This window comes from Budorcas taxicolor, chromosome 16 (assembly GCF_023091745.1).
Source record: "Budorcas taxicolor isolate Tak-1 chromosome 16, Takin1.1, whole genome shotgun sequence".
NCBI lineage: Eukaryota > Metazoa > Chordata > Mammalia > Artiodactyla > Bovidae > Budorcas > Budorcas taxicolor.
Genome location: NC_068925.1, coordinates 20,301,428 through 20,326,443, shown reverse-complemented (window position 1 = coordinate 20,326,443; position 25,016 = coordinate 20,301,428). Strand labels below are relative to the sequence as shown.

General features: G+C 37.4%; 1 protein-coding gene across 1 annotated transcript in view; it reads left to right on the top strand.

Moving 5' to 3' along the window:
• The window catches only part of USH2A (usherin), a 930,744-nt gene that overhangs the window by 492,665 nt on the left and 413,063 nt on the right, over positions 1 to 25,016 (top strand). Inside the window, exons 32-34 of the mRNA XM_052653949.1 lie at positions 7,452 to 7,611; positions 8,961 to 9,132; positions 15,857 to 16,004. Of these exons, the coding sequence (XP_052509909.1) occupies positions 7,452 to 7,611; positions 8,961 to 9,132; positions 15,857 to 16,004 (480 nt within the window). The remainder of the gene's footprint in view (positions 1 to 7,451; positions 7,612 to 8,960; positions 9,133 to 15,856; positions 16,005 to 25,016) is intronic.

The following is a 25,016-nucleotide window of genomic DNA, read 5'->3' as shown; positions in this document are numbered from 1 at the left end:
AGACCAATAACAAGGAGGTTTCTGTCATGTTTTGGTACCTATGATAAGTAACTAAGCAAGGTGATATGACTGAGGGTACCTGGGGATGGATGGTGGTGGCCACGCTGTTAGATTATCAAGAAGGACCACTCAGAGAAATATGAGCCTGATGGATAAGATAAAGTCAGCCAAGCACAAAGAAGGAGAAAACAGGTGTTCATCAGAAGAGACGGCACCTACAAAGGCCTGGAGGTGTGAGATTGTAGTGTTGGAGGGATGTGGAGGGGCAGAAATGGCCAGTGTATGGAAGGCATGAGAGGTAGGCCCTTGTCAGATCAAGTAGTGATTATATATATTTGACAAGTAGTCAATCAATCAAATCATTGACCACTTGTGTATGTCATTCTATGAGAAACAGGTGGTCACTGCAGGGTGGCCTGGGGAATCAAAAGATCACTGTGGGCTGATGATCTTGCTTCCTTCTTCACTAAGAAAATTGAAGCAATTATAAGATAAATCCCACCCACTCCCCCCAGCATTTGTACCCACATAGTATCCTTTCCCTCCATAACTACAGATTATCTGTTCCTGCTCCTTCTGAGTACAAATCCTCCACTTTCGTTCTTGGGTACAATCTTTCACACATGCAAGGTCAAAGCTCCAGCCCCGTTAACAATTCTGCCCTCCCTGTTGGGCCATTTCTATCAGCATACGTCATTTTATCTTATTTGATTATTAAAAAAATTATTCTTTGACCTCTACTTACCTTCCATCTATTGTTTCACCTCTCTATTTTCCTTCACAGCAAAACATATTGAAAAAGTTGCTTATATTCACCATCTCTAATTCCTCTTCTCTCATCCTTTCATGAATCCATTTGAGTCAGGATTAGACACTCATAACTTAACTTAAACTTTTATTGCACAGATATGAATGACTGCCATATTGCTAATTCAACTTTTAGTCCTCTTCTTATTAGACTTATCATCTTTGAAACATTTGCTTCATTTGACTTCTAGGGCATCAAATCTTCATAGCTTACTGATTGCTCTTTCTCTTTCTCTATGGTTGGTTTTCTGCTTCTATTCCAGACAGCTTAAGATTGACATCTTAGTATTTGGGTCCTTAAACTTTTTCTCTTTTCTACCCACACTCACTCTATTTTTGCATTCTCATCCATTTTAAATGTCATCTATATGATGATGACTTTCCAAAGTATATCTCAAGCCAGGATGTCTTGAAATTCCAAAGTTTATTCAGATTGCCTAATTGACATCTCCTCTTGGTTGTCTAGTCAACATTTCAAACTTGCCAGGTCTCAAACATGAATTTTTAATTGAATTATAGTTGATTTATAATGCTGTGTAAGTGTCATGTGTACAGCACAGTGATCCAGTTAACATATATATATAGGTACATGTATTATATATAGTTCAGATTCTTTTCCTTATAATATATTACAAAATATTGAGTATGGATCCCTGTGCTATACAGTAGTACTTGTTGGATATTTTAAATATAGTCGCATGTAAGAATTAAAGATTTTAAAATTAAAAAAAAATAATAATAATAATAAAAAATAAAAATAAAAATAAAAAAAAATAAATATAGTCGCATGTCTATTTTAATCCCCAACTCCTGCTTTATCCCTCCCACCTTTCCCCTTTGGTAACCATAAGTTTTTCTAGGTCTGCAAGTTTATTTGTGTTTTGTAAATAAGTTTATTTATAGTTTTTTCTTAGATTCCATGTATGAGCAGTATCATATGACATTTGTCTTTCTCTCTGGCTTACATCACTTAGTATGATAATCTCTAGATCCCTGTGGCTGTAAATGGTATTATTTCATTCTTTTTTATGGCTGAATAACATACATACACCCCTTTCTCCTTCTGCCTTCAATCTTTCCCAGCATCAGGGTCTTTTCCAATGAGTCAGTTCTTTGCATCAGGTGACCAAAGTATTGGAGTTTCAGCTTCAGCATCAGTCCTCCCAGTGAATATTCAGGATTGATTTCCTTTAGGTTTGACTGGTTGGATCTCCTTGATATCCAAAGGACTGTCAAGAATCTTCTCCAACACCACAGCTCGAAAGCATCAATTCTTTGGTGCTCAGTATTATGTTAGAGAATGTTCTAATTTCTTCTCTTACATGTAGCTGTCCAGTTTTTCTACCACCACTTATAGGAGAGACTCTTTTCTCCATGGTGTATTCTTGCCTCCTTTGTTGGCTAGCCTCAGTGGTCCAAAGTAGCTCCTGTGTACCAGGCCCAGCCTCTGCAACCCTAGCTTTAATTCTAGCTCATACACACATACCCAGGTCCTTGGCCTAGCCATGTGCATGGCCAGCTCCCACAGACACAGCCTACAGTTCAGCTCCTGAGGCTGCAGGTCACAGGCTGACTCCTATAGTTACAAGTCCAGGCTTGTTCTAATACTAAGCCAGCCCTCACGTCCTCAGGTTCCAAGTCAACTCTCACAATACAAGGTTCCTGGAACATCCAAGTACTGGACCGAACACTAAACATGCAGATGCGGGGCCCACCCAGTAGTCCATGCACCTGGACTGCTTATGCCCCCTGTACTCAGGATCCTTGTCAGTGCACAAAGATACAGGTCCAAGGGCCATTACCATAGGCTCAAATGCCAGCCCTATACCTGTAAAACTGGTTTCAAGACTTACCCAGTGGATAAAACCAGTCCAGGCAGTCAAGGTAGTCAACTACTTCCTTGAATATACAGACACTGTGATTCATAAAGATCGTGATCAGTAAAGAAATACGACACCACCAAGGAAAACCAGTATCTATGAACTGTCTGTCCAAGAGTTCAGGCTTATCCTATTAAGAAAACATACTGTACTACGAGAAAACGAAGATAGCCAACTAAATGAAGTTAGAAAAACAATGCATAAACAAAATGGGAAGCTCAACAAAGAAATAGAAATTGTTGAAAAGAACAAATAGACATCCTTGAGTCAAAGAACATAAGGACAATCAAAAAATTCAGTAAAGAAATACAAGAACAGACTCAACCAAGCAGAAGAATTTGTGAACTAGAAGACAGGGCATTTGAAAGCATCTAGTCAGAGAAGCAAAATGAATGAAAGAGAGTGAAGAAAACTTACATGAATTATGAGATGCCATTAAAAGAACCAGTTTAAAAAAAAAAAAAAAAAAAAAGAACCAGTTTATATATCATAGAATCCCAGAAATGGAAGAGAAGAAGAAAAGAGCAAAAAACATTAAAAGAAACTAGAGCTGAGAACTTCCCAAATCTGGGGAGAGATTTGGACATTGAAATTCATGAAGATAATAAGTCACTCCAGGTATTCAACCTAAGATGATCTTCTCCAAGACACATAATAAAGCTGTCTAAAATTGAAGAGTGATGTTCATGAAATCCATATCTGACCATGCCACTACTCTGTTAAAAACCCTCTCCTAGCTTTCTAACTAGATTCTCTCAGATTAAAACTCCAAATCCATGTAGAGACATACAACAGTCATATGGTCTCCCCCTTATTAATTTTCTGATGTCATCTCTTACTTGTTTCTGCTTCATTTCCTCTGCTCCAGCCTCACTGGCCTTCTTGCCATGTTCATGATAGTCATGTTCCTCCTTCCAAGTCTTTGCTTAGCTTGTTCCCTCTCCTGAAATAGTCCTTGGCTTAGAATCCCCCCAACTGTTACTCTCATTCTTTCCAGGCATTTGCTCAAAATGTCATCTTGCTGCTGTGGCCTCCACTGACTCATGCTTTTTTTCTTTTTCCTTCAGTATTCTTGACATATAATTGACATGCAATAATTGAGTTTAAGGTGTACAGTCTTATGACTTTACTCACATGTATATTAAAATGATTATGACAGCAAACCTAGCTCACATCCCTGACTCTTGCCTTTAAAATTACTGTGCACTCTTGCTTCTTGCTCTGTTCTATGTTTTCTGTGGCACATTTGGCACTTTTCATACTTTATGTACATATGTACATACTAGCCTTAAACCCTAGTCAACATTCAATTTAAAGCCATGCTAAACTCCTAAAATGCAACAACTTTCTCATCCATCAATTTCTTATTACCTTAAATAGTCTGGAAGTAAATCCCAGCAATGAGTGGAGGACTTGATAAGAGTTGGCATCTTCTACTTCAGGCCTGGGTCACAAGCCATACTGGCTTTCTCTAGCAATGTGACCCTATTTGTTCACGTCCTCATCCTGGTCCCCCTCAGTCCTGACCATCATATATGTGGATGCTTCCCAACCTATGGAGGAGCATATTTTGTCAGAGTAGAATCCAAGCACAGAGAGTAATCCTGGAACTAATACAGAAAGATACTCCCATTTGAGGCAGTTTATTCTGGGTGAGTTTAGGAGTTCTGTGATCAAGGTCACCCTCAAAGCATGGAGACTGTAGTGTAAAGAAGAATGGGGCATTCTATGATAAGAAGACACTTGATAAGGTGATACTATGATGATGCCTTCTGACCCTTCCAGCTCAGGATCACTAAGGACTACTTGGATATGCAAGTCTGTACCAGCCAGCACATACTAATATGTCTTGGGTTGCCACTGAATGCTACGACTTCTTAACCAATTGCAAAGTAGGTAACCAAATCCCTGCCTCAACAAGCTAGAATGTAAGAAAGCAAGAACTGCCCACAAAGAGTTCACTGGCAAAAGATCATCGTAGCATCCAGTCTGGTTTGCAGCTGAGCAAGACACTTTGGTATGGCTAGGAGACATTGTCATGTGAAATATTCCAAAGTCATTTGGAATCAGCCCCATGGAAAACAGTTTCCTGCTGGGGTATGTTTTCAGAGAAAGCAGTTGTATTCTCATGTTCAAATATAACAGCTTTTCTCTAGTAGTACTTACCCAACAGGGATTCCCTCTTTCCTCGAGGTTCTGTTTCCTCCTTGGTTTTGCTCCTGCAACTGGCTTTTAAGTCAAATCCCCAGCTTCCTTTTCTCAGAAATGTAGGGAATTCAGACAGATGGGAGGGTTGAAAGGCTGCAGTCACCAAGCTCTTGAGAATCAGAAGGAAAAGATGACAAAAACAGGGAAATGGGAGATATAATATGCTAACATATTACATGTTGCATTGGGTTGGCCAAAATGTTCATTCAGGGTTTTCCTTAAGATAGTATGAAAAACCTAAATGAACTTTTTGACCAACCCAACATTTGGGTTGGAACTGCTAGTAGGACATGTTTTTTGGAATGAAGTTTTCCCACAGTAAATAATAGTTACTCTCTGTATAGCCTCTGAGGCCATTATTATCATGATTTTTAACTTTATAAGTTTCATAGAATGTTTTTCCAAATGAAAGTACCTCAGTTCTGTCTGACTTGTGCACACATAGTGTAGCTGTTCCTGCCATTTCTCAGAAGTCTCTGGCAAGGCCATACTGTTTTTTTTTTTCTTTGTTTCTTTTTTTTAATTTTACTTTACAATACTGTATTGGTTTTGCCATACAGTGACATGAATCTGCCATGGGTGTACATGAGTTCCCAATCCTGAACCCCCCTCCCACCTCCCTTCCCATATTTTCTCTCTGGGTCATCCCAGTGCACCAGCCCCAAGCATCCTGTATCCTGCTGTTTAAACACCAACTTCAAAGTATTCTTATAACTTATCTTCTGACCACCCCCCTGCTCCCACCCCATTGCCTGTGTTGCCTCCAGCCTCAACTTGGTACCATCAAGGACCTGTAAGATAAAGTTGTGAAGCAAACAAGTTTAATCAAAAGCATTATAAGTCTCTTCTTGATAACTACCTTTTGTTCTAGAGTAGCTATTTTTAGTGTAAAAAATTTTTTTTGCCTTTATTCTGATGACCTACATGTTTAACCAATTGATTATGCTTTGCATGAAAATCAAAAGTGTTCTCTTTCCAGTTTACTTTTGCTGTCAGTGCAATGCAAAATCTATTTCCCTGAATTAGGTTGCATTTCATTCATCTTTTATACATGAAATTGTAATGGTTCAAGGTTAATGATCTTTAAAGAAAATGTGTTGCTTACATTGTAACTACCTTATTTCAAAAGTATTCCTGAAAATAATGATTATTTCCAGCAGTATGAAAATGTGACATGTTTAAATCTTGGTAGAGTTGACTGAACTTTGCTTAGCTTCAGTCAACAAAATGATTATTGAATACCTTTCTAAATAAAGTGTTTGGGATATTTCAGAAATGAATTAGTAAATTACAGATTAGCTTCTTTTAATGCAAGTGAATATGGTTTCTTTTAGAGAGACAGATGGGCTTTCCTGGTAGCTCAGCTGGTAAAGAATCCACCTGCAATGCAGGAGACCCTGGTTCTATTCCTGGGTCAGGAAGATCTGCTGGAGAAGGAATAGGCTGTCCACTCCAGTATTTTTGGGCTTCCCTTGTGGTTCAGTGGGTAAAGAATCCACCTGCAATGACGGAGACCTGGGTTTGATCCCTGGGTTGGGAAGATCCCCTGGAAAAGCGAGTGGCCACCAACTCCAGTATTCTGGCCTGGAGAACACCATGGACTGTACAGTTCACGTGGTCACAAAGGGTCAGACATGACTCAGCAACTTTCACTTTCAGAGAGCCAGATACGTATGAAGTACTAAAGAAGTTCAGAGTGTTACTGGATCGAGTACTAGCCCAGTTCTCTTTTCCAGCTTTCATACCTAGCTCTACTATACCTAGATCACGTCATTAGTTAATTCTTTTTTCATTTATTCAAACATATATTCAGACCTACAGGGTACAGGCAATGTACTAGATATTGAGGATGTAAAATGAATATAGTGCCATTGCTGCCTTTATAGTGTTCAGGCTAATGGATCAGAGAGTCATGGAAATAAATCATTATGGCACAGTGTTGTGTTATGCCAAAAGTGTGTGCAAAACTCTGAGAGACAAAGGAGAGGATGATAGCTCCATCTTCTGCCAAGGGTCATAGCAGAGTATGCTGGTGAAATGTTAAAAAAGAATTTGGCATTTGCACTGAGCCTGGACAATTTGAAGGTCAAGTAACACGCAGTTGGTCGGGTGGATAGAAGAAGAAAAAATTCAACAAAAGGAGTTACAAGAGCAAAGTCACTGTTATAAGCTATGTATTTGCATTTCAAAAACCAGGCCTGTTGTCTTCAAATATACTTTAAAAATAATTTAAATGTCTCATTTATTTTTTAACAGAGCCCTTGAACTAACTCTAAACTCAGAAAATGATTTACCTGGTCACAGACAACCAAGAAAACAGTCAAATTGTTAAAAGAAAAAATTAAACCTAGTCTGACTGACACTTGTCTATTTAAAAATAACCATAGTATATTTAAAGGATAAAACAGCCTATACTTTACTGCTATTGATTTGTGTGGCTACTGATGTTTATTTTAAGCTTTACTGTAACAGTTCTAAGATATAAGAAAGTAGAGGATAAGTGAAATCTCCTGAATAAAAAGTATAATGGTAAATAAATTCTTGTTGCCCCTACAGATTTAGCAGCATTTACGCCCCACCAATTTCTGCTCAGTGCTTGTACACATGTGGGGTGTACAAATAGTTCCCTGGTCATACTGTCCACCGCACAGCTGCCACCAGAACACGTGGATCCCCCAATTCTGACTGTCCTGGATTCTAGAACTGTATCCATTCAGTAAGTAGAAACATCGTCCCTATTACACACTGGTTCATGCAAGAATCCCAGTGAGTTCAATCAAGGGAAGGGTTTGTGACATAAAATTAATTTTATTGTGATTAAATGCACAGAAGTGATTAGTTCAGTGGTTCTGGGAATCTTTGATTATCACTTGCCAACTTAATTTCCATTTTGTCTTTATGCAATCAAGCTGAGCCACACATGTACGTAGATTCTGTGCAAACTTCAGAAAGGAAAAAACTGACCACTTACATGACTGCCCTGGGCTTTTTTTTAATGTGAAGCATTATTTGCAATAATTTGGAATTAGCATAATTTTTTTTTCTTTTTGATTATAAAATAGGACTGTCTTGCTCCTCTGAAGTTGAAGTCAGAGAGATGCTTTCTTATACTGGCATGTTCAGATTATTTTTGATATGCTGATTATTATCCATTTCTTAATATGTGAGGTACAAGGTATATTGTAGTACTTAACTGAAGCTTAAAAGACCTCTGTTCCCACCAGTTAGTACTTGTTTACATTAATCATTCTTCATCTTGGTGTTCTCACCAGTTAGAGTTTGAATTGAAGATACTATGATGTTCATTCAAGCTGACGGACACTGGGATTTCATATCCCGTTGTTCCCAGTGTAAACCCCTGTTGGCTTTCAGTGTGTCCCAAGCTGAGCCCACTTTATTTACTTTAAAAAATTTACCTCTACTCTAAGTATTTCTCAATTTACCAATTTTAGTCTATTCCACAACTTGTCCTACACATGCCCCCTGACACTTTGTAGCCCTCATCTGGAATACCCTCTACTTTCCCTTCTGCCTACCAATTCCAATCCATCAAGGATATGATCTTATGTATCCAGGTAGCATGTCACTTCCTTCTAGGAATCTTAATTGACTACTGACTTCAGCCTTTCCAATCTCAACTTCTCTGCAGTAGTTACATACTGAAACTCTGTGTTAGATTGCTGCACCTTTCAAGACAACTGTGACATGAAAATTATACAATTAGCTCTCCCTCTTATTTCTCAGAAGTTCTCAGACATTCTACTTCTCCCAACTGTTGTTCCACGGCCTGAGTTCAAAATCAAGCACTCACTCTTACATTTTTGTATTACTAGCTAATTAAAATGATAAATAACTAGAAACAGGCACTATGTCTTATTTCTGTACCATTCAGAATAGACATCTAATACCCACTTGGTGTTTTTTAAGTGAATTACTTTTGAGCTCTCAGTGTGTTTCTTTACAATGGCATAAATCCAAGCTCATATGTGTCTTTAAAAAATCCTGCACATTTCAGATTTGACTTGAATATATGATGATTATAATGCTATATTTTTTCATTCCCAGGTGGAAACAACCAAGAAAAGTAAATGGAATTCTGGAGCGCTATATATTATATATTTCAAATCACACACATGATTTTACCGTTTGGGATGTCGTCTATAACAACACAGAACTTTTTCAGGATCACACTCTGCAGTACCTTTTACCTGGTAATAAATATCTCATCAAACTGGCAGTAAGTTCACTTTATTTTTATCACTTTGTCTGTCCTCGTCACTCTCCTTGCTGCTTCCCTTTTGTCTCATCTTCTCTCCATCTCTCACTTAAAAAAAAAACAACAAAATTCTCTTGTATTGCTATTTACACTGAAAACTCACTTCATATACAAAGTGAAAATATTGCTGACCTAATACCTATGTATTTATTTTTTATTATGCAAAATGATAGAATAACAATCTGAAACAGGAGATTTTTCCAAATCTAATTTGGGATTATCAGAAATTATTTCTTGTTTTTATTATTTGTAGAATTGTTGAGGGCTTTTCAGAAAATGCTTTGATTACTAAGGCTATTTCCTGATGGGGCTTGTATTCATTCAAAAAGCAATGCATGGTATGAAAATGTAGGTCTTATATTTTTAAAAAAAGATTTAAATGACCCTCAAATATTCTTGATTGTTATTATATTCTGGTTTACATTACATTTCTATCTCAAAATAACAGTCACTTAATAAAACCCTAGAATCAACATAGTTTAGACAGGCAATAGCATTTTTTTAATGCAAAATAGCACTTTTACACAAAGATCTTTTAAAAGACCTTGATATTACTGTGGAATTTATACTCAGTAGTTTCCTTTGTTTTTTGATGAAATATAATCTTTTTTAAGTTTAATAGCATATCTGAAAATAACTGAATATAAACATGAGATTGTCCCTATTTGTTTTAAACACACTCTTCATTTTATAGCAATACCTATATAAGGATATTTGCCTTGATAAATGCCATAGAAAATATTCTGCTCTTGATTATGAATAAATTTACATTTATGTAGACACTGTGTATGCATTCATTTTACTTAACATGCTCTTGAATGCTCTAAATATTATACCACGAGAAAATAAACTACATTCAACTGTTGCTAACTGTCTGACCTGACACCACAAAACAAGGGCAATCAGACAGTGTTAAAAATTCTTTTCAGAACTGTCTCCGTGTGCCTAGGTGTTCAGCACAACGATGGGTTTCTGAATCAGCAATTTAATTTCTTAGCTTTTTCACCCAAGATATAAGAAGTGTATTAACTTGATTTTCAAAGGCTAATATAGAAATCCATATCATTTCAAAACAGTGGTGATATCAAAACAAGAAAAGCCCCTCTTGCTTAGAAACAAGAAAAATTAAACAGAAATTGTGTTACTCTTGGCTTCTATTAGAAGGAGGCAAAGGGTATGAAACAAAGTTCTACTTTCAAGACAATTTTTAGGATATTTTGCACAGTAAATGAAGACCCACCTGAATCTCCTATGTTTTATGTCTGTAATACCTTGAAAAATAAATACAATTAGATTGGGAGTCCACTTTCTTGAATATTAATTCAGATTTGCCACTAACTGAATGACCTGAAAAATTCACTTAATTGCACTGAGTCTTATGTTCTTCAAGCCTAAAATTAGGACTTTGAATTAAGTGATTTTTAATGTATCTTTGAGCCCTAAAATTCTATGATGCTAAAAAGTTGACCCCAAATAATATTCTGTGAAGTCAAAGGAGACCTGTCAGCCACTGAAAAATGTTGATGCAAGATGTCATAAAGATGCAAGAGTCTTTGCCCTAAGCCTTGTTAGGAAAGTAAATTCACTCATATTATTTTTGATTTCACTGTGTTTTTAGGGCAGAATATACACTGACATATTTTCAGAAAGTATTTAACTAAGAGGTTTTTTACTTTAACTCTGTTAACAGGTAAATTAAATGAACCAGAACATTTTAGGTTCATCTTGGTTAATTGAGGAACTCGTGTATATTTCACGCTTTCAACAGGATAACTGGCTTTCAAGGTCATTAGATTAATAGATGGAGATCAGGTTCTCATCTGATGAGATGGAGCTGCCTTTGTAGATAGTCTTAGCATATTGACTGAGGACTAGGAAACAAAACATACAGATACAAAGCATTTAGGCAGGCATTGGAGAAAAATACATGCTGGTTCCATATGATTTACTCCAGACTGGAGCAGGTATTTACTTCATGTGGTTCCGTGTAGTTTTCCCTGTTGTTCAGTCGGTAAGTTGTGTCTGACTCTTTGCAATCCCATGGACCGCAGCACGCCCGGCTTCCCTGTCCTCCACTACCTCCCGGAGTTTGCTCAAGCTCGAATCCACTGAGTCGGTGATCCTATCCAACCATTACAACCTCTGTCACCCACTTCTCCTGCCCTCATCCCTTTCCCAAGGACTTTTCCAATGAGTTTCGCATCAGATGGTCAAAGTATTGGAGCTTCAGCTTTAGCGGTCAGTCCTTCCAATGAATCTTCAGAATTGAATTCCTTGAGTGACTTCACTTTGACTTTTCCCTTTCATGTATTGGAGAAGGAAACGGCCACCCACTCCAGTGTTCTTGCCTGGAGAATCCCAGGGACGGGGGAGCCTGGTGGGCTGCTGTCTATGGGGTCGAACAGAGTCGGACACGACTGAAGTGACTTAGCAGTAGCAGTAGGATTGAAAGTGAAAGTCACTCATTCCTGTCTGATCAGTGTCTAACTCTTTGTGACCCCATGGACTATACAGTCTGCGGAATTCTCCAGGCCAGAATACTAGAGTGGGTAGCCTTTCCCTTCTTCAGGGGATCTTCCCAACCCAGGGATCGAACCCAGGTCCCCCACATTGTGGGGGGATTCTTTACCAGCTGATCCACAAGGAAAGCACTAGAATACTGCAGTGGGTAGCCTATTCCTTCTCCAGTGGATCTTCCTGACCCATGAATAGAACCAGGATCTCCTCCACTGTAGGTGGATTCTTTAACAACCGAGCGATCATGGTAGCCCTTCCTTTAGGAGTGAGTAGTTTTATCTCCTTGCTGTGCAAGGGACTCTCAAGAGTCTTCTCCAGCACCATATTTTGAAAGCATCAATTCTTTGGCACTTAGCCTTCTTTATGGTCCAACTCTAACATCTGTAAATGACTACCAAAGGTTTGGAAAAACCATAGCTTTGACTATATGGTCATTTGTCAGAAAAGCTGGGTCGCGATTTAATATGTTCTCTAGGTTTGCCATAGCTTTCCTTCCAAGGAGCAAGCATCTTTTAATTTCATGTCTACAGTCACCACCCACAGTGATTTTGAAGCCCAGGAAAATAAAATCTGTCACTGTTTCCACTTTTCCCCCCTTTGATTTGCCATGAAGTGATGGGACCGGATGCCATGATCTTAGGATTTTTATTGTTATATTATAAAATCCAAAGGGGTAGAGACAGCATATTTCAAAGTTCTGTCTGCAGAATTAAGCACAATATCTGGAAACGAAGCTCATGAATGATTCTTGAATGAATGAATGAACACTGAGAATATTTATTTCACAGAGAATCTGAGGCCTGATATGAATCAAGTAACTTGCTGTAAAATGTCAGAGTAGGGACTGCATGTTTCCAAATATATGCTCTTTGTCCTAGAAGAAATAGCACAATATTTTGCTGCATTTAACAAATGGTATGGCAAAGTGTCATAATTCCTAGTAAAGATAGTAAGCCAGCAATTAAATAAGGAGGCCAGTAAGACAGGCAGGTATCAAGGTATATATGGTTTGATAATAGTCATATTACTGCTAGACATTTGCCTCTTGATGAAGTTTGTGTTCAATATATTTCCTGGACAGATTCTTAAAGATGACGAGCTTTAAATTTTCAAAAGATCATTTCTAGATAACATGGCCTTTTTCTTTTTCTTCATATGTTAAAATATGCTACATTCTTAACATCATCAGACCCTACTTATCTGAAAACAAACTGTTGTAAAAGAAAATGCTAGTTTTGGATGTTCTTAATATTCATAATTTCAAAAATAATTGATACACTTTTATTAGTTATGCATTTTATTGTACCAAAATTGAATCTCCTATTGGGACTGGATATTCTTCATTGCAGGGTAGTAGTATGACTTTTCAATTTAAAACAACATGGTTGTAATTGATAAAAGTGATAGGAGATGGGTGAAACACCTTATTTTAATATCTCATAGGCTTTCAAAGACCTTGCCAATTCATAAAGACATCTTTGATCAAGTCCAAATTTTTGTTTAGCTGTTCCAAGCCAAAATTTTAATCAGCATTCAGTTGCATTGAATGTTGTGCTGGTAGGTCACATAAGATACTGATTGGTTCATTTTCATTTAGATAATATCAGTTAGATTAGACCAACCAAAAGCAACTTTAAGAATATTTATTTCTCTGTGAAGGAACAAAGATACCCTACTCACCTGGCCCTCTAAATGCATGCAAAAGGGATGTGGGGAAATAACAAAATATAATATTTTACAGGTAATTCTGTTGTTTTAGCAGCAGCCCCTTTGAAAATTTGAGTTGGTTTACAAGAAAAATTCTCTCCAAATTCCTTGAATCCTTAAGAGAATTTTTTATCAAGTTGCTAGTTTATGAGTCTTTGATGACACAGCCCAACAAACAGTCCTTCCAAACCAGAGGACATCCTCATTTATTCCAGAATTTTCTATCCCATGAAGTTCTCAAAACAAACATAGTAAATTTTAATTCACATTCTGTTTTAAGTATATGTATATATACACACACAATGAAATGAAACATAGAACATACAGTGTTTCTTTGGAAGAGTTGGCAGGGGGAAATTCTCAGGCTATGAATAAGAAAAATAATAGTGACAAATAGACTATCAGAAATAAATCCCAGTGTGGGTTGAGTTTCAGAATAACATGTTGCAACATTTTTCCCCTCCTAAGGAAAAAACAAAACAGAACAAAACAAAATCTAGGATCCAAGTGGATGGATTTATCTCTTTCTATGCACTGAAAAGGATGTTCCTTTGATGATTTTCCTTCAATAACTGTCTCACAACGCCTCTTTTTCTGCTATGTTTTCTGGCCGACTTTTAGCACACTGGAAATATTTTGTCTTAATTTTCCTGTTTTAATGTTCAGGTAGTTTCTTCTTGGGCAAACAGTGACATGTCCTAGAGTTTTGAATCACAAGCTCAATTGACTTCTCTTTATTTGCAAAGATTCTGTTCTCAGGAGGAGTATGGTTTACCTCTTACATAGGTATGCACATCCCACAGCTGAGCATTAGAGGAAACCCACAGAGGTTAATTAGGTCCCCAATCTTAATGCAGTTTCATGCCCAGGCCACAGTTTAGCTCCTCTGAAACTTGCTTATGCTGAGAAATTATACTCAAGACATGGGTTCCTGTTGTCTTCTTACAATAAGAAGTGAAATTGATCTCCATGTCTACTGACCACTTACTGTCACTAACACTTTTAGTGAAGAATTTGCAACTATTTGCAGCATTTTATAAGTAGTACATTTCAATATAAGAAAATACCTTCAAAAGTCAGTCAGCTTTCTTCTGTCTTTAGGAAAAAATACCAACTGCTTTAAGTATCAAAAGTTTATCCCTTCTATATCTAACTGAATAGCAAGATCCAAGCCCAGTGTTTCATTTTTTAATATTAGTCATAGCTACCTTCAATGAAAATGAATAACTGCCTGCTTTATATTTTGTCCCAGGATTTTGCTTCATTTTCTTACTGCTCTTGATGAAATTTAGTGCTTTTTGAAAGATTTTTATGTTTGTTTGTATAATTACAGTTGTGACTTTAAAGGTACTGGAAAAAACTTTAGTTTTCAAATAGCTGTTATGGAAAGACATAGTGGCTAACATTTACTAGCAGATAGAGGCTGGAAAAACTCTGTGTTCTGGAGAAAGGCTTATCCAGTAAGTTATGAGGGATGATATTTTCCTAATAGACTGAATCATTTATTTGGCATTATTGGCAGTTTACAATGAAAATGCACACAGAAGTTTCTGAATATCTTAACATCCGTGATTCCATTTCTAGCATTACTATACCTCCTTCATTAGGGAGCTGAGGGGTTCTGTGGTCAGTTTAAGTTTGTTAGCCATGTGATGAAGCTCAGTTCCTCTGACACATCAGTTAATGACTTCACCCTTTAAGCCACTAAACGGTCATTCAACAACTGCTTCATTGCAAGTTTATGAGAAATATTGTTTTATTTGATTTCACATTGTGTCGTACGTTAAACATATTGGTCACACTACTGGGGCTTCTCAAGCAGCAACTAGTGGTAAAGAATCTGCCTGCCAATGCAGAAGACATAAGAGACGTGGGTTAAATTCCTGGGTCAGGAAGATCTCCTGGAGGAGGAAATGGCAACCCACTCCAGTCTTCTTGACAGGAGAATCTCATGGACAGAGGAGCCTGGCGGGCTGCAGCCCACGGGATTGCAAAGAGTTGAACACAACTGAGCATCTGAGCACTTCACATGTTTTCTGTGTATCTTTTTTTTTTTTTTTGTAGAAATCATGTTTTTTATCTTGAAGTAGCATTCATTCTCTACTATTTTTCTCATGGATATGTATTCGTTTGAGTCATTCTAGGAAGATTTCTGTGAGGATAATTTCATCGTGACTATTCAATATATGCCCCATCCCTAGATTCTAACTTGAAATATAATTCATACATTCTTATACTCTGGGGTATTATTTAGTTTTAGGAGGTGGCTATCTCATGTCCTAAAAAGCAAACTAATTAAATGTTACACCTCAGCACTGAAACAAATTTATCTGGGGGTAGGGGACAGAGAGAGCATTATTTCAAAGGGACTGAAACTCTTATAATGAACTGTCTCTCTTCAATGCCCATCTAAACTTTAGGGCCCCAGAGTGATATGTGCTTTTTTTGCCTCTCTGTCCAGGCTTGCACAGGGGGCGGGTGCACAGTAAGTAAGGCCAGCCAGGCCCTGACTGAGGAGAGGACCCCTGAAGGCGTGCCGGCTCCCAGAGTGAACCCCGACTCCTCTCACTCCTTTAACATCTCCTGGACTGAGCCTGAGTATCCGAATGGTAAGTGAACTCTTTTAGCCTCAAGTTAAAAAGATGATTAGCAAAGGTAAATTAATATTCTAAATGGCAGCTTATATGTGGTGCTTAATTTTTAATGATCATTTTAGCACATAAAATACCTGAGATAGTATCATTGTCTGTAGTTGGAAGATTGTGGTTTTTAGGCTCACATGCAGTTTTGGTGGCTCAAAAGTGCTCCCTTTTGATAGTTCTTATGTACTGCATCTTATGGTTTCCTATGTTCCAGGAGAGGTGAAGAGAACAAACCAGGATTCCCGAAGAATGCCCTTGTGAGAGTGACATTATATTTTCAATGACTTTCTGTTTCTGACAGTCATTACTTCTTTCTTGGAGAAGTAGGGAGGTAGAAAGTTCATGCACATATTGTATTTCAAAATGCTCTTGCTTTAATAAGTTTATCTTAAAAGAGACCACTTGGAACTCTGTATTTTTAATATGTTATTTATAAATATTTCAGCATGAGGTTTTTGAACAATGCATACATTAAGTATATATACATTTATTCTTGTTTGACTTGAAATGGATTGTCTATATTTCTAAGTGATATATATCTGCCTTTGCATAGTTTAGAGAATTAGATCAGCCAGTTAAAGTGTGCTAAAATAAAATCTTATTTAAAGAATTTGTAATAACTTGGGATTGAAATTGCTTTATTAATTTTTTGGAAACATCTTTAATTTACAGCCAGCATAGTGTCATTTTTCCACACTGGACAAGCTACATAACGTCAAATTTTGCTCCTCTTTATGACAAATATCAAGAAGATTTTTAATATCATAGAAACTGTTTTAAGTAACTCATTACTGAAAATTGAAACGGCTTCTTTTAGTGTAGCCAGAAAGAAAAAGAATTACAGTTGTATTAGTTTGTCTTATGTTTACTACGATATTAATTATTCCAGTCATCTCATTTTAATTAAACTTTTGGCAAATGCACGAGATATATTTGAGGTAATGGAGAGAGCTCTAATAATTAGAGTGAGTGATTATCTCTACTCTTGAAGTTATCCCTTTACTATTACAAATTTCCTAACAAAAAAAAATGAGTATCTGTTTGATACCTAAACGGTTAATCTTATCATGCTTTGTGCTCCACAAAGAATTCCAGTCCATAGATGGCAATGAAAATGTTAATGATTTACCCCAACTGGATTGCTCTTAAATGCTATTATATGATTTGTATGGTATTAAAGAGTCGGACACGACTGAATGACTGAACTGAACTAAACTGAATAGACACTTCCCTCCATCCTAATCTGTGTTGCAACTATCATTGAGCCTAGAATCCTAGGTTGACTAGAGAATACTTTCTACATTTCAAAGAATTTTTGTGTATTATGTTTTATATATTTACAAGCAACTTTAAAAAATATTCATTGAACAATAAGGATTTGTGAGATTTAGAAGAATGGTGCTAACATGTTTGCTCATTCTAAAGACTTTTGTTTAATCACATCAGAGTTTTCAGAGCTTTTATTATGGGGTAATGGTTAGATTTTTTTAGTAATAGTTTTCATTAAAAAAAATTTCTTCTCTCCACTGCTTATCTCCCCACTCTCCTCAAATTTTCCAGTGTTTTATTCCAATTGTCCATTGTCTAGAGAAAGATAATCTGATGGTTAGAGAACATCTTGTCACTTCATCAGTTTTCAAAGCTCTTACACATCCCTCTAAACACCCAAAGAATAAAGTCCAGATTCTTTAGTCAGATCCCCCCCAACTTGTTACTCAGCCTGCATTGGTACAGCCTTGTAGCATGCTTTTCATTTTAGCTGCCTGGGATACCTGCAGCTTGGTGTAGGGTTGAAAATCTTTGGTATGGTGTCAGATAGGCCTAGAGTCAGATGTTATCTCTGATGAGAAGTAACTGGGTAACTTTAGAAAATTTACTAAATTCATGAAGCCCAGTTTCCTTGGATTATAAAATTGGAGTTAACAATCCCAACCATCTCTCCATCTTTATCTGGAGAAACCTAACTCATTCCTTGGGGCTAAATATAGGCCTCCTATTTTATGAAATCATTCCACCCTTTCTTGAATGTAAATCAAGCTTCGCACCTTCTCTTGACCATATAACCGCTTCCCTTGCCTTCATCATGACACATACCTCATTCATCCTTGGATCAAATTTATCTGAGTACATGTCCAACACCCTTACTGGATGATGCATGTACTGTGTGCCCACTCAGTTGTGTCCGACTCTTTCCAACCCTTATGGACTGTAGCCTCCCAGGCTCCTCTATCCATGGGATAAGAAGGAGGGGTTGCCATTTTCTACTCCAGGGGATCTTCATGACCCAGGGATCAAACCCACATCTCTTGTCTCCTGCATTGCAGGTAGACTCTTTACTGCTGAGCCACCAGGGAAGCCTAACAGATGATGATACGGATGAGAAATCATTTATTTCTCTTTTCCTTCATGAAGCCTAGCACGATGGAGTACTTTCTGTTGGGACCTAATAATACTTATTTCATTTAGTTGCTTCTTGTGAAAATTTCATTTAATCAATGGCATATATACTGTAGAGTTTTGACTCTCAGAGAGGGTAGAAGTAGTTACAGGTCAGTTCCTGAAATGTATTTATTTGAAATGTATGTGTTCCCAAAATATATTTTTTTTAGCTGTGTGGAGTCTGGGACTAGGGTTGGTCTTTATAGAATTTGGATTTTGCATTTGAATTAAGAATTTTAAATTTTTTTCTTCTCAAGCATGCCTTCCCTGGTAGCATAGATGGTAAAGTATCTGCCCGCAATGTAGGAGACCGGGGTTTGATCCCAGGGTCAGGAAAATTCCCTGGAGAAGGAAATGGCAACCCACCCCAGTATTCTTGCTTGGAAAATCCCATGGATGGAGGAGCCTGGTAGGCTACAGTCCATGGGGTCTGCAGAGAGTCGGACACGACTGAGCAACTTCACAAGCATGCCTAGTGCAAACATAATGGAACTAGGTCCATATTAAAATATAGCTGCATTATGGCTGCTTCCTCATTTCTGAATATGCTGCAGAAGAGTAATACAATTGGAAAATAGGTTTCAAACTTATGTTACTAAAGATACCTTTTCAAATGATTTTCTCAAACCTGTCTGATTATTAGAACCATCTGGGGAACACTGGCTGGAGGAGTGGATTCTAGTGCTCCAACCAAAGATGTGAATAATCATAAATACCCCATTGACTTGTTATCTTCAAAATGCTGGGTTAGTGCTGGGGACTTCCCTGGTGGTCCAGCGGTTAAGTCACCATGATTCCACTTCAGGAAACATGGATTCAATTCTTGGTTAGGGAACTAGGGTCCCACAAGCCTATGGCACAGTCAAAAGTTGAGGCACATCCAGGTTTATATACACATTTAGACTGTCATATTGTGTAACGGCTACTGACTGTCTGATTTTGCACACGTTAGGCTCCAAAATCTTGACTTTATTGGTCAGTCATATACCTAAACAGATTATTTTATTAGGACTTTATAAACATGAGAAACAAATGTTGAGAAACAGTAAACTGACTTTCTGTAATAAGAAATATTTCTAAATGCATACCTATATGTGACAAAATATATATATTTTGAGGGCTGGGAAAGACTGAGCGCAGGAGGAGAAGGGGGCAACAAAGGATGAGATGGTTGGATGGCATCACCAACTCAGTGGACATGAATTGAGTCAGAGAGATAGTGAAGCACAGGGAAACCTGGCCTGCTGCAGTCTACAGGGTCACAAAGAGTTGACATGACTGAGCAACTGAATAACAATAATGACAAAATATGAAAAGTTTGAAGGTATTATATAAATATCCAGTTTTTACCCATCAAGCAATTGGTAACCTTTAGCCAGCATGGCTTAGGAAACAGACTTTCTGCTTTAAAGCTGATTCTGATTTAAACAATCAGCTCCTGCTCATTAAAGTCTGGGGAAATCCTTTCCTGGGGCTTAGGAGAATGGCCTCTTGCTTTATTTGGTTCCATTCTCTTCTCCACAGCCGGGTCCCGCTCCACAGCTTGTGCTGGGAAGTTTGCTCTTTGCTTCAGGACATGCTCCATATTCTGAGAGAATTCTTCTTGTTCTGGCATCTTTTGTTTTTGCTATCCCAGCTGCTCTTGTGTCAGAATGGTGCCTGACATATAATCAGTGCTCCATTAAAAATATGTTGATTATCACTGCTAAAAAAAAAAAAAAAAAAACCACAGAAAATAACAAGTGCTGACAAGGACGAAGAGAAATTAGAAACCTTGTTCATTATTGCTGGGAATGCAGATTGATGCAGCTGTTATGTGAACCAGTATGGAAAAATCTTCAAAATATTAAGAATAGAATTATTATATGATATAGCAATCCCATTTCTGAGTATTTAGCCAAAAAAATTGAAAACAGGATCTTGAAGAGATATTTGTGCGCCCATGTTCATTGCAGAGTTATTCACAATAGTCAAGAGATGGAGGGAACCCAATGTTCATGGACAAATGAATGGATAAATAAAATCTTGCATATGTTTGCAATGGAATATTATTCCACCTTTAAAAAAGGAGGAGATTATCACATGTTACAACATGGATGAAGCTTGAGAACATTATGCTGAGTAAAACCTGTCACGTAAAGAGAGATATGACATGACTTCATATATATGCAGTATCTAAAGTGTGGAGTAGAGTGTGGATACCAGGGGTTGGGAGTTGGCAGGGAGGGGAATAAAGAGTTGCTGTTCAGTGAATATAAGGTTTCAGTTTTATAAGATGAGAAAGTTCTAGAGATCTCGCCCAACAAGGTGTCTGCAATTAATATTAATACTACTATACTGTCCATTTAAATGCTTAAGATGGTAAATTTCATATTCTGTTTTCTCAACAAAAATTTTTTAAAATGTAAGGAGGATATAATAGAATGCAATTAAACTTTAAATATACCAGAAAAAAAAAAATCAAGATTAAGGGCTGTGTTAGTTTAAGCCAATCAACAAACTTTTACTAGTCACATAAAGAAATATGCACAAAATTGTTAAACAACCGTGAGTTCATACTATTTGTCTTGTTTTGCAACTTCCTTTTCTTACCTAGTATGGTAGAAGCATCTTTCCATAACAGTTAAGTGTAGCTCAGCTTCATTCTTTTGAAAGGCAGAGTAGAATCCCACTGAATGAAACCACAGCTTATATGACCCATCTTTTATTGATAGACATTTAAGTTTCCATAATTTTGCTATCGTAAAGAATGCTGCTTAGTATTCATTGCTTTAGACTGCCAAGTCCACTCTCTAAGTACTGGGTCATTATCACTTGATTCACACCTAAGGCTCTGCTTCCTTCAAATGTGTCCTGCTTAATTCTGGTGAGTTGCTTCACACACAAAATGGTGATGTGGCACTCTAGCTCCTTTTCTACACTCATAGCCCTTTGTGTCCACACTCCCTCTGGCAGAGGTGTTCTTTGTAGGCTGCGACTACAGGCAGGATTTTAAAACCTCTGAAAAGAGCTACTCTTTGGTCTGAGGTGGATAAGAACCGTTTATTCCGTAGGATCTTGATTCTCTCTTTGTCATACCATTAGCCTGCAATGAAATGTAGCACAAAGGGTTACTGTCTAAGAAATGTGTGACTTGTATTGTGTAGATTACCATTGCATGATTAGAATTATGCTTTTGAGAGCTTCCAAATTCTCATGAGCTTTATCTCCTTCAGAAGAAGCTTCAGTCATAGAGTCTGGAAATATGTTTATTCCTCCCACTTGAGGTCTACTTTGCTAAAATCAGCATGGATATCCGCCTCTACCAAACGTATGCCTCGTTGTCTGGCATAATGTTGTTGTAGCTGAGTGTCTGTAATGTCCAACTCTTTTGTGACCCTGTGGACTGTAGCCTGCCAGGCTCCTCTGTCCGTGGGATTTTCCAAGCAAGACTACTTGAGTGAGGTGCCATTTCCTTCTCCAGGGCATCTTCCCAACCTGGGGATCAAACCTACGTTTCTTGCATTGGCAGCTGGATTCTTTACCACTGGGCCACCAGAGAAGCCCATGTCTAGCATATTTGGTAACATTTTAAACTGATTAGAATGTATGTATTTTTAAAATACTAAAAGTATAAAAATTAAATTCTTGTCCTTTATTAATACTTAGAATTTCTTGTAACTCTCTATTGTCTTGACCTATGTAAATTTATGTAAAATAGTTACCCTGTTAGACTGTGACCCACATGAGGGCATGGATTCTATTTACCTTGTTTGCTGTTCTAGTCTCCAGGTTTCGCAGGATGCCAATCAAGGAGGAGATGGATATTAAATAGCTATTGGATGGATTCATGTTTCCTGATCCAAAGGACAATATTAAAATAGTAATTGTGTTGATGTGAGAAGCACCAGCATATACATGCAGTACACGTAAATACGTATTGACAACGCATCTTATAATTATGTAATATAGGTGAGGTGGTTTCAAAGAGTGGAAACACTTCTCCATCATGGCCTGCTGAAGACTCAAAATATATATTAGAGACCCAGGCATCTGGCATATGAATTCTTCAGCCTGGCGATTCTTAGACGTGTTGAAAAGAGACAGACAGCACACCACACTGGGTCTGCTTTACATGCCAGTGTAGGAGGCTGTATTATCATATTGCCACTGCCATCATGATCTGCTACAGACAGAATGGGCATGAGATCTGAGTACGCATTAGACAAGGGTCCCAGGGTCTCCTTGAGAAAGGGAACAATGCTTGAGGAGCCTATGGAAACATTTTCCTAGTTCAGCCTTTTATACTGACCCACCTTTGTGAGAGTTTAGACACAGATATGTATCAGGGAAGTGGCAATAATTACAATAAAAATAGAAAAATTTTAAGAAGTTGATTATTTTTGCAGACTTATTTATGCATAATACCATGAAGACAATAGAACATTATTGAAAGAATATTTAGTTCAGGTTTTTGAGCATATATTAATATATATCACTTATAGGGATGGGTGATATGCATACCAATTAACCATATATGCTGTCCTTCACCTTAGGAAAGGATATAGAGAAATAAAATTTTAAATGTATATACATGAAGGAAAAAGAAGTATTTGATTTTCTGCTAATACTAATAATAGTAATAGCTACAATTTATAACTATGTGCCAGATACTTTCACTTTCATAACTAGCCCATGAAATAGGTACAACATTCAGATGCAGAAACTCAAATTTATAAATATTAAGCAACTTAATTACTCTAGGCAAGATAGCTAGTTGATTAGGAATGTAATATAAAACAAAGTGTGAATGACTCAAAAATACGTGATTTTATTCATCAAAGCTTTCTGCTTCTACTTTTTGTGTAGAAATGCTCATAATCTAGGATTCCATGTAGCCATGTGAAAATATATACAGGATTTTTCTAAGATGCTCTTCCTGGTTGCGTATCTCATTCTCAGAGCCAAGGGTCTACATTTCTAAGATCTCCGTCCTGATTTTTGTCTGGTTTTAAGGGTTAACTGTTTTTAATGTTTTATTTTGAACTAAGTTTAAATAGCCTGAATATGAATCTATTTTCTTTCCTGCAAATGCTGATAGTTCATAGAAGAAACGGATTATAGAATTTGGTGAATCACTTAGGAAAATGGCTTGACAGTTTTGAGCAAACCTTGTGTAACTTTTATGAAACACCTCCCATCAGTTTGTCAGGTAGAATTTCCCAAGCATGGTCTTTTTTCAGATTCCGTTGATTCCATTTTTAGGAGAGCATACCGGTAATAAGGCACTCTTCCACATTGTGAAAGCTGTTCTCTCTTTTCCTTTTTAATTGAAGGATCAAGTATTCACACAGGGAAATATCTGCCACATTCAATCATCATCCGGACCTTGGGGGGAAACCTCAGTTGATATTCACATTGCCACACTGAGCTGGAAAAAAACAAACAAATATGTTTGGAGCATCTATATTCACTATGCATGTTATTTTTATGACACACTAAAGCATTGTTGTTTAATTCTTACAGTAAACAGAATTCTTCAGTGTACACAGAGATACCTTGTATTAAATTTACATCATATTGTACTTGTATTGAATTTCCTTGGTTATATATGACAACCTATTGGGCACCTTAGGAAATACAATTTGACATAACCTGATGAAGAGGCACAAAGATATATATCCCAGTGGATGTGCTTTATGGACAATTATGATTCAGCTTCCCTGTGAAAATTAAACACCTTAAAAATTCTACCATTATGGAAAGAGAAAGGTGATAAACTTCAAACTGCTTGTGATAGTGAGCCAGTGGGAATTAAGTATCCATTTTGTGGATTATCCATAGAAGAACTGAATTTGTAGAACTGCAGTAAATAACCTGATATACTATACCTCACAACATAATATTTTTATCTTCTCATAGCTATCTTACTGATTATTAGCACAAGAGAATAAGAAAAAAAGCACAAAAATATGATACAATGCAACATAATAATCTCCCTTAATATTTTTACGTTGCACGTTTTTCTTTGACTTCTTTAAATACTTCCTGTACTTTCCTCCACTCAGACCTGCATCCTACTAGACTGAGCTTTACTCACAGCATCAGTGGACCTCCTCTCTCTCTCTCTTCCTTTTGGTTGTCCCTGGGCAGCAACAGCAAGAGATGAAAGAGTCAGAGGAGAAGAGTCTCAGAACTTTCTACCAGGCTCTGGGCTCCAGGGTGGGCTTCCTCCACCAAAGGCTATAGCTCTTATCCAGTGGCCCTTTCCTGTCACTCCAGTTCTTTTGCAGCTTCCTGAGTCTGCTGTCATCCTTTACCCTGCAAACAGTTACTACCTGGGGATGCATTATCATCACTTGCTGCCTTCCTTTAACTCTACCCACATCTCTGTAAATAGTGCCTGCACTAAACTTTTCTCAATCGTCCATTTTAGTTGTCATCAGATTTCTACTGAGATCCTGACTGGTGCCTAAATCTCATTTAATCCACTCTTCACACACAGAATTTGGCAGTGGGGTGGGGGAACTGGGTGTGGGATAAATGTAAAAGCTTTCCCTT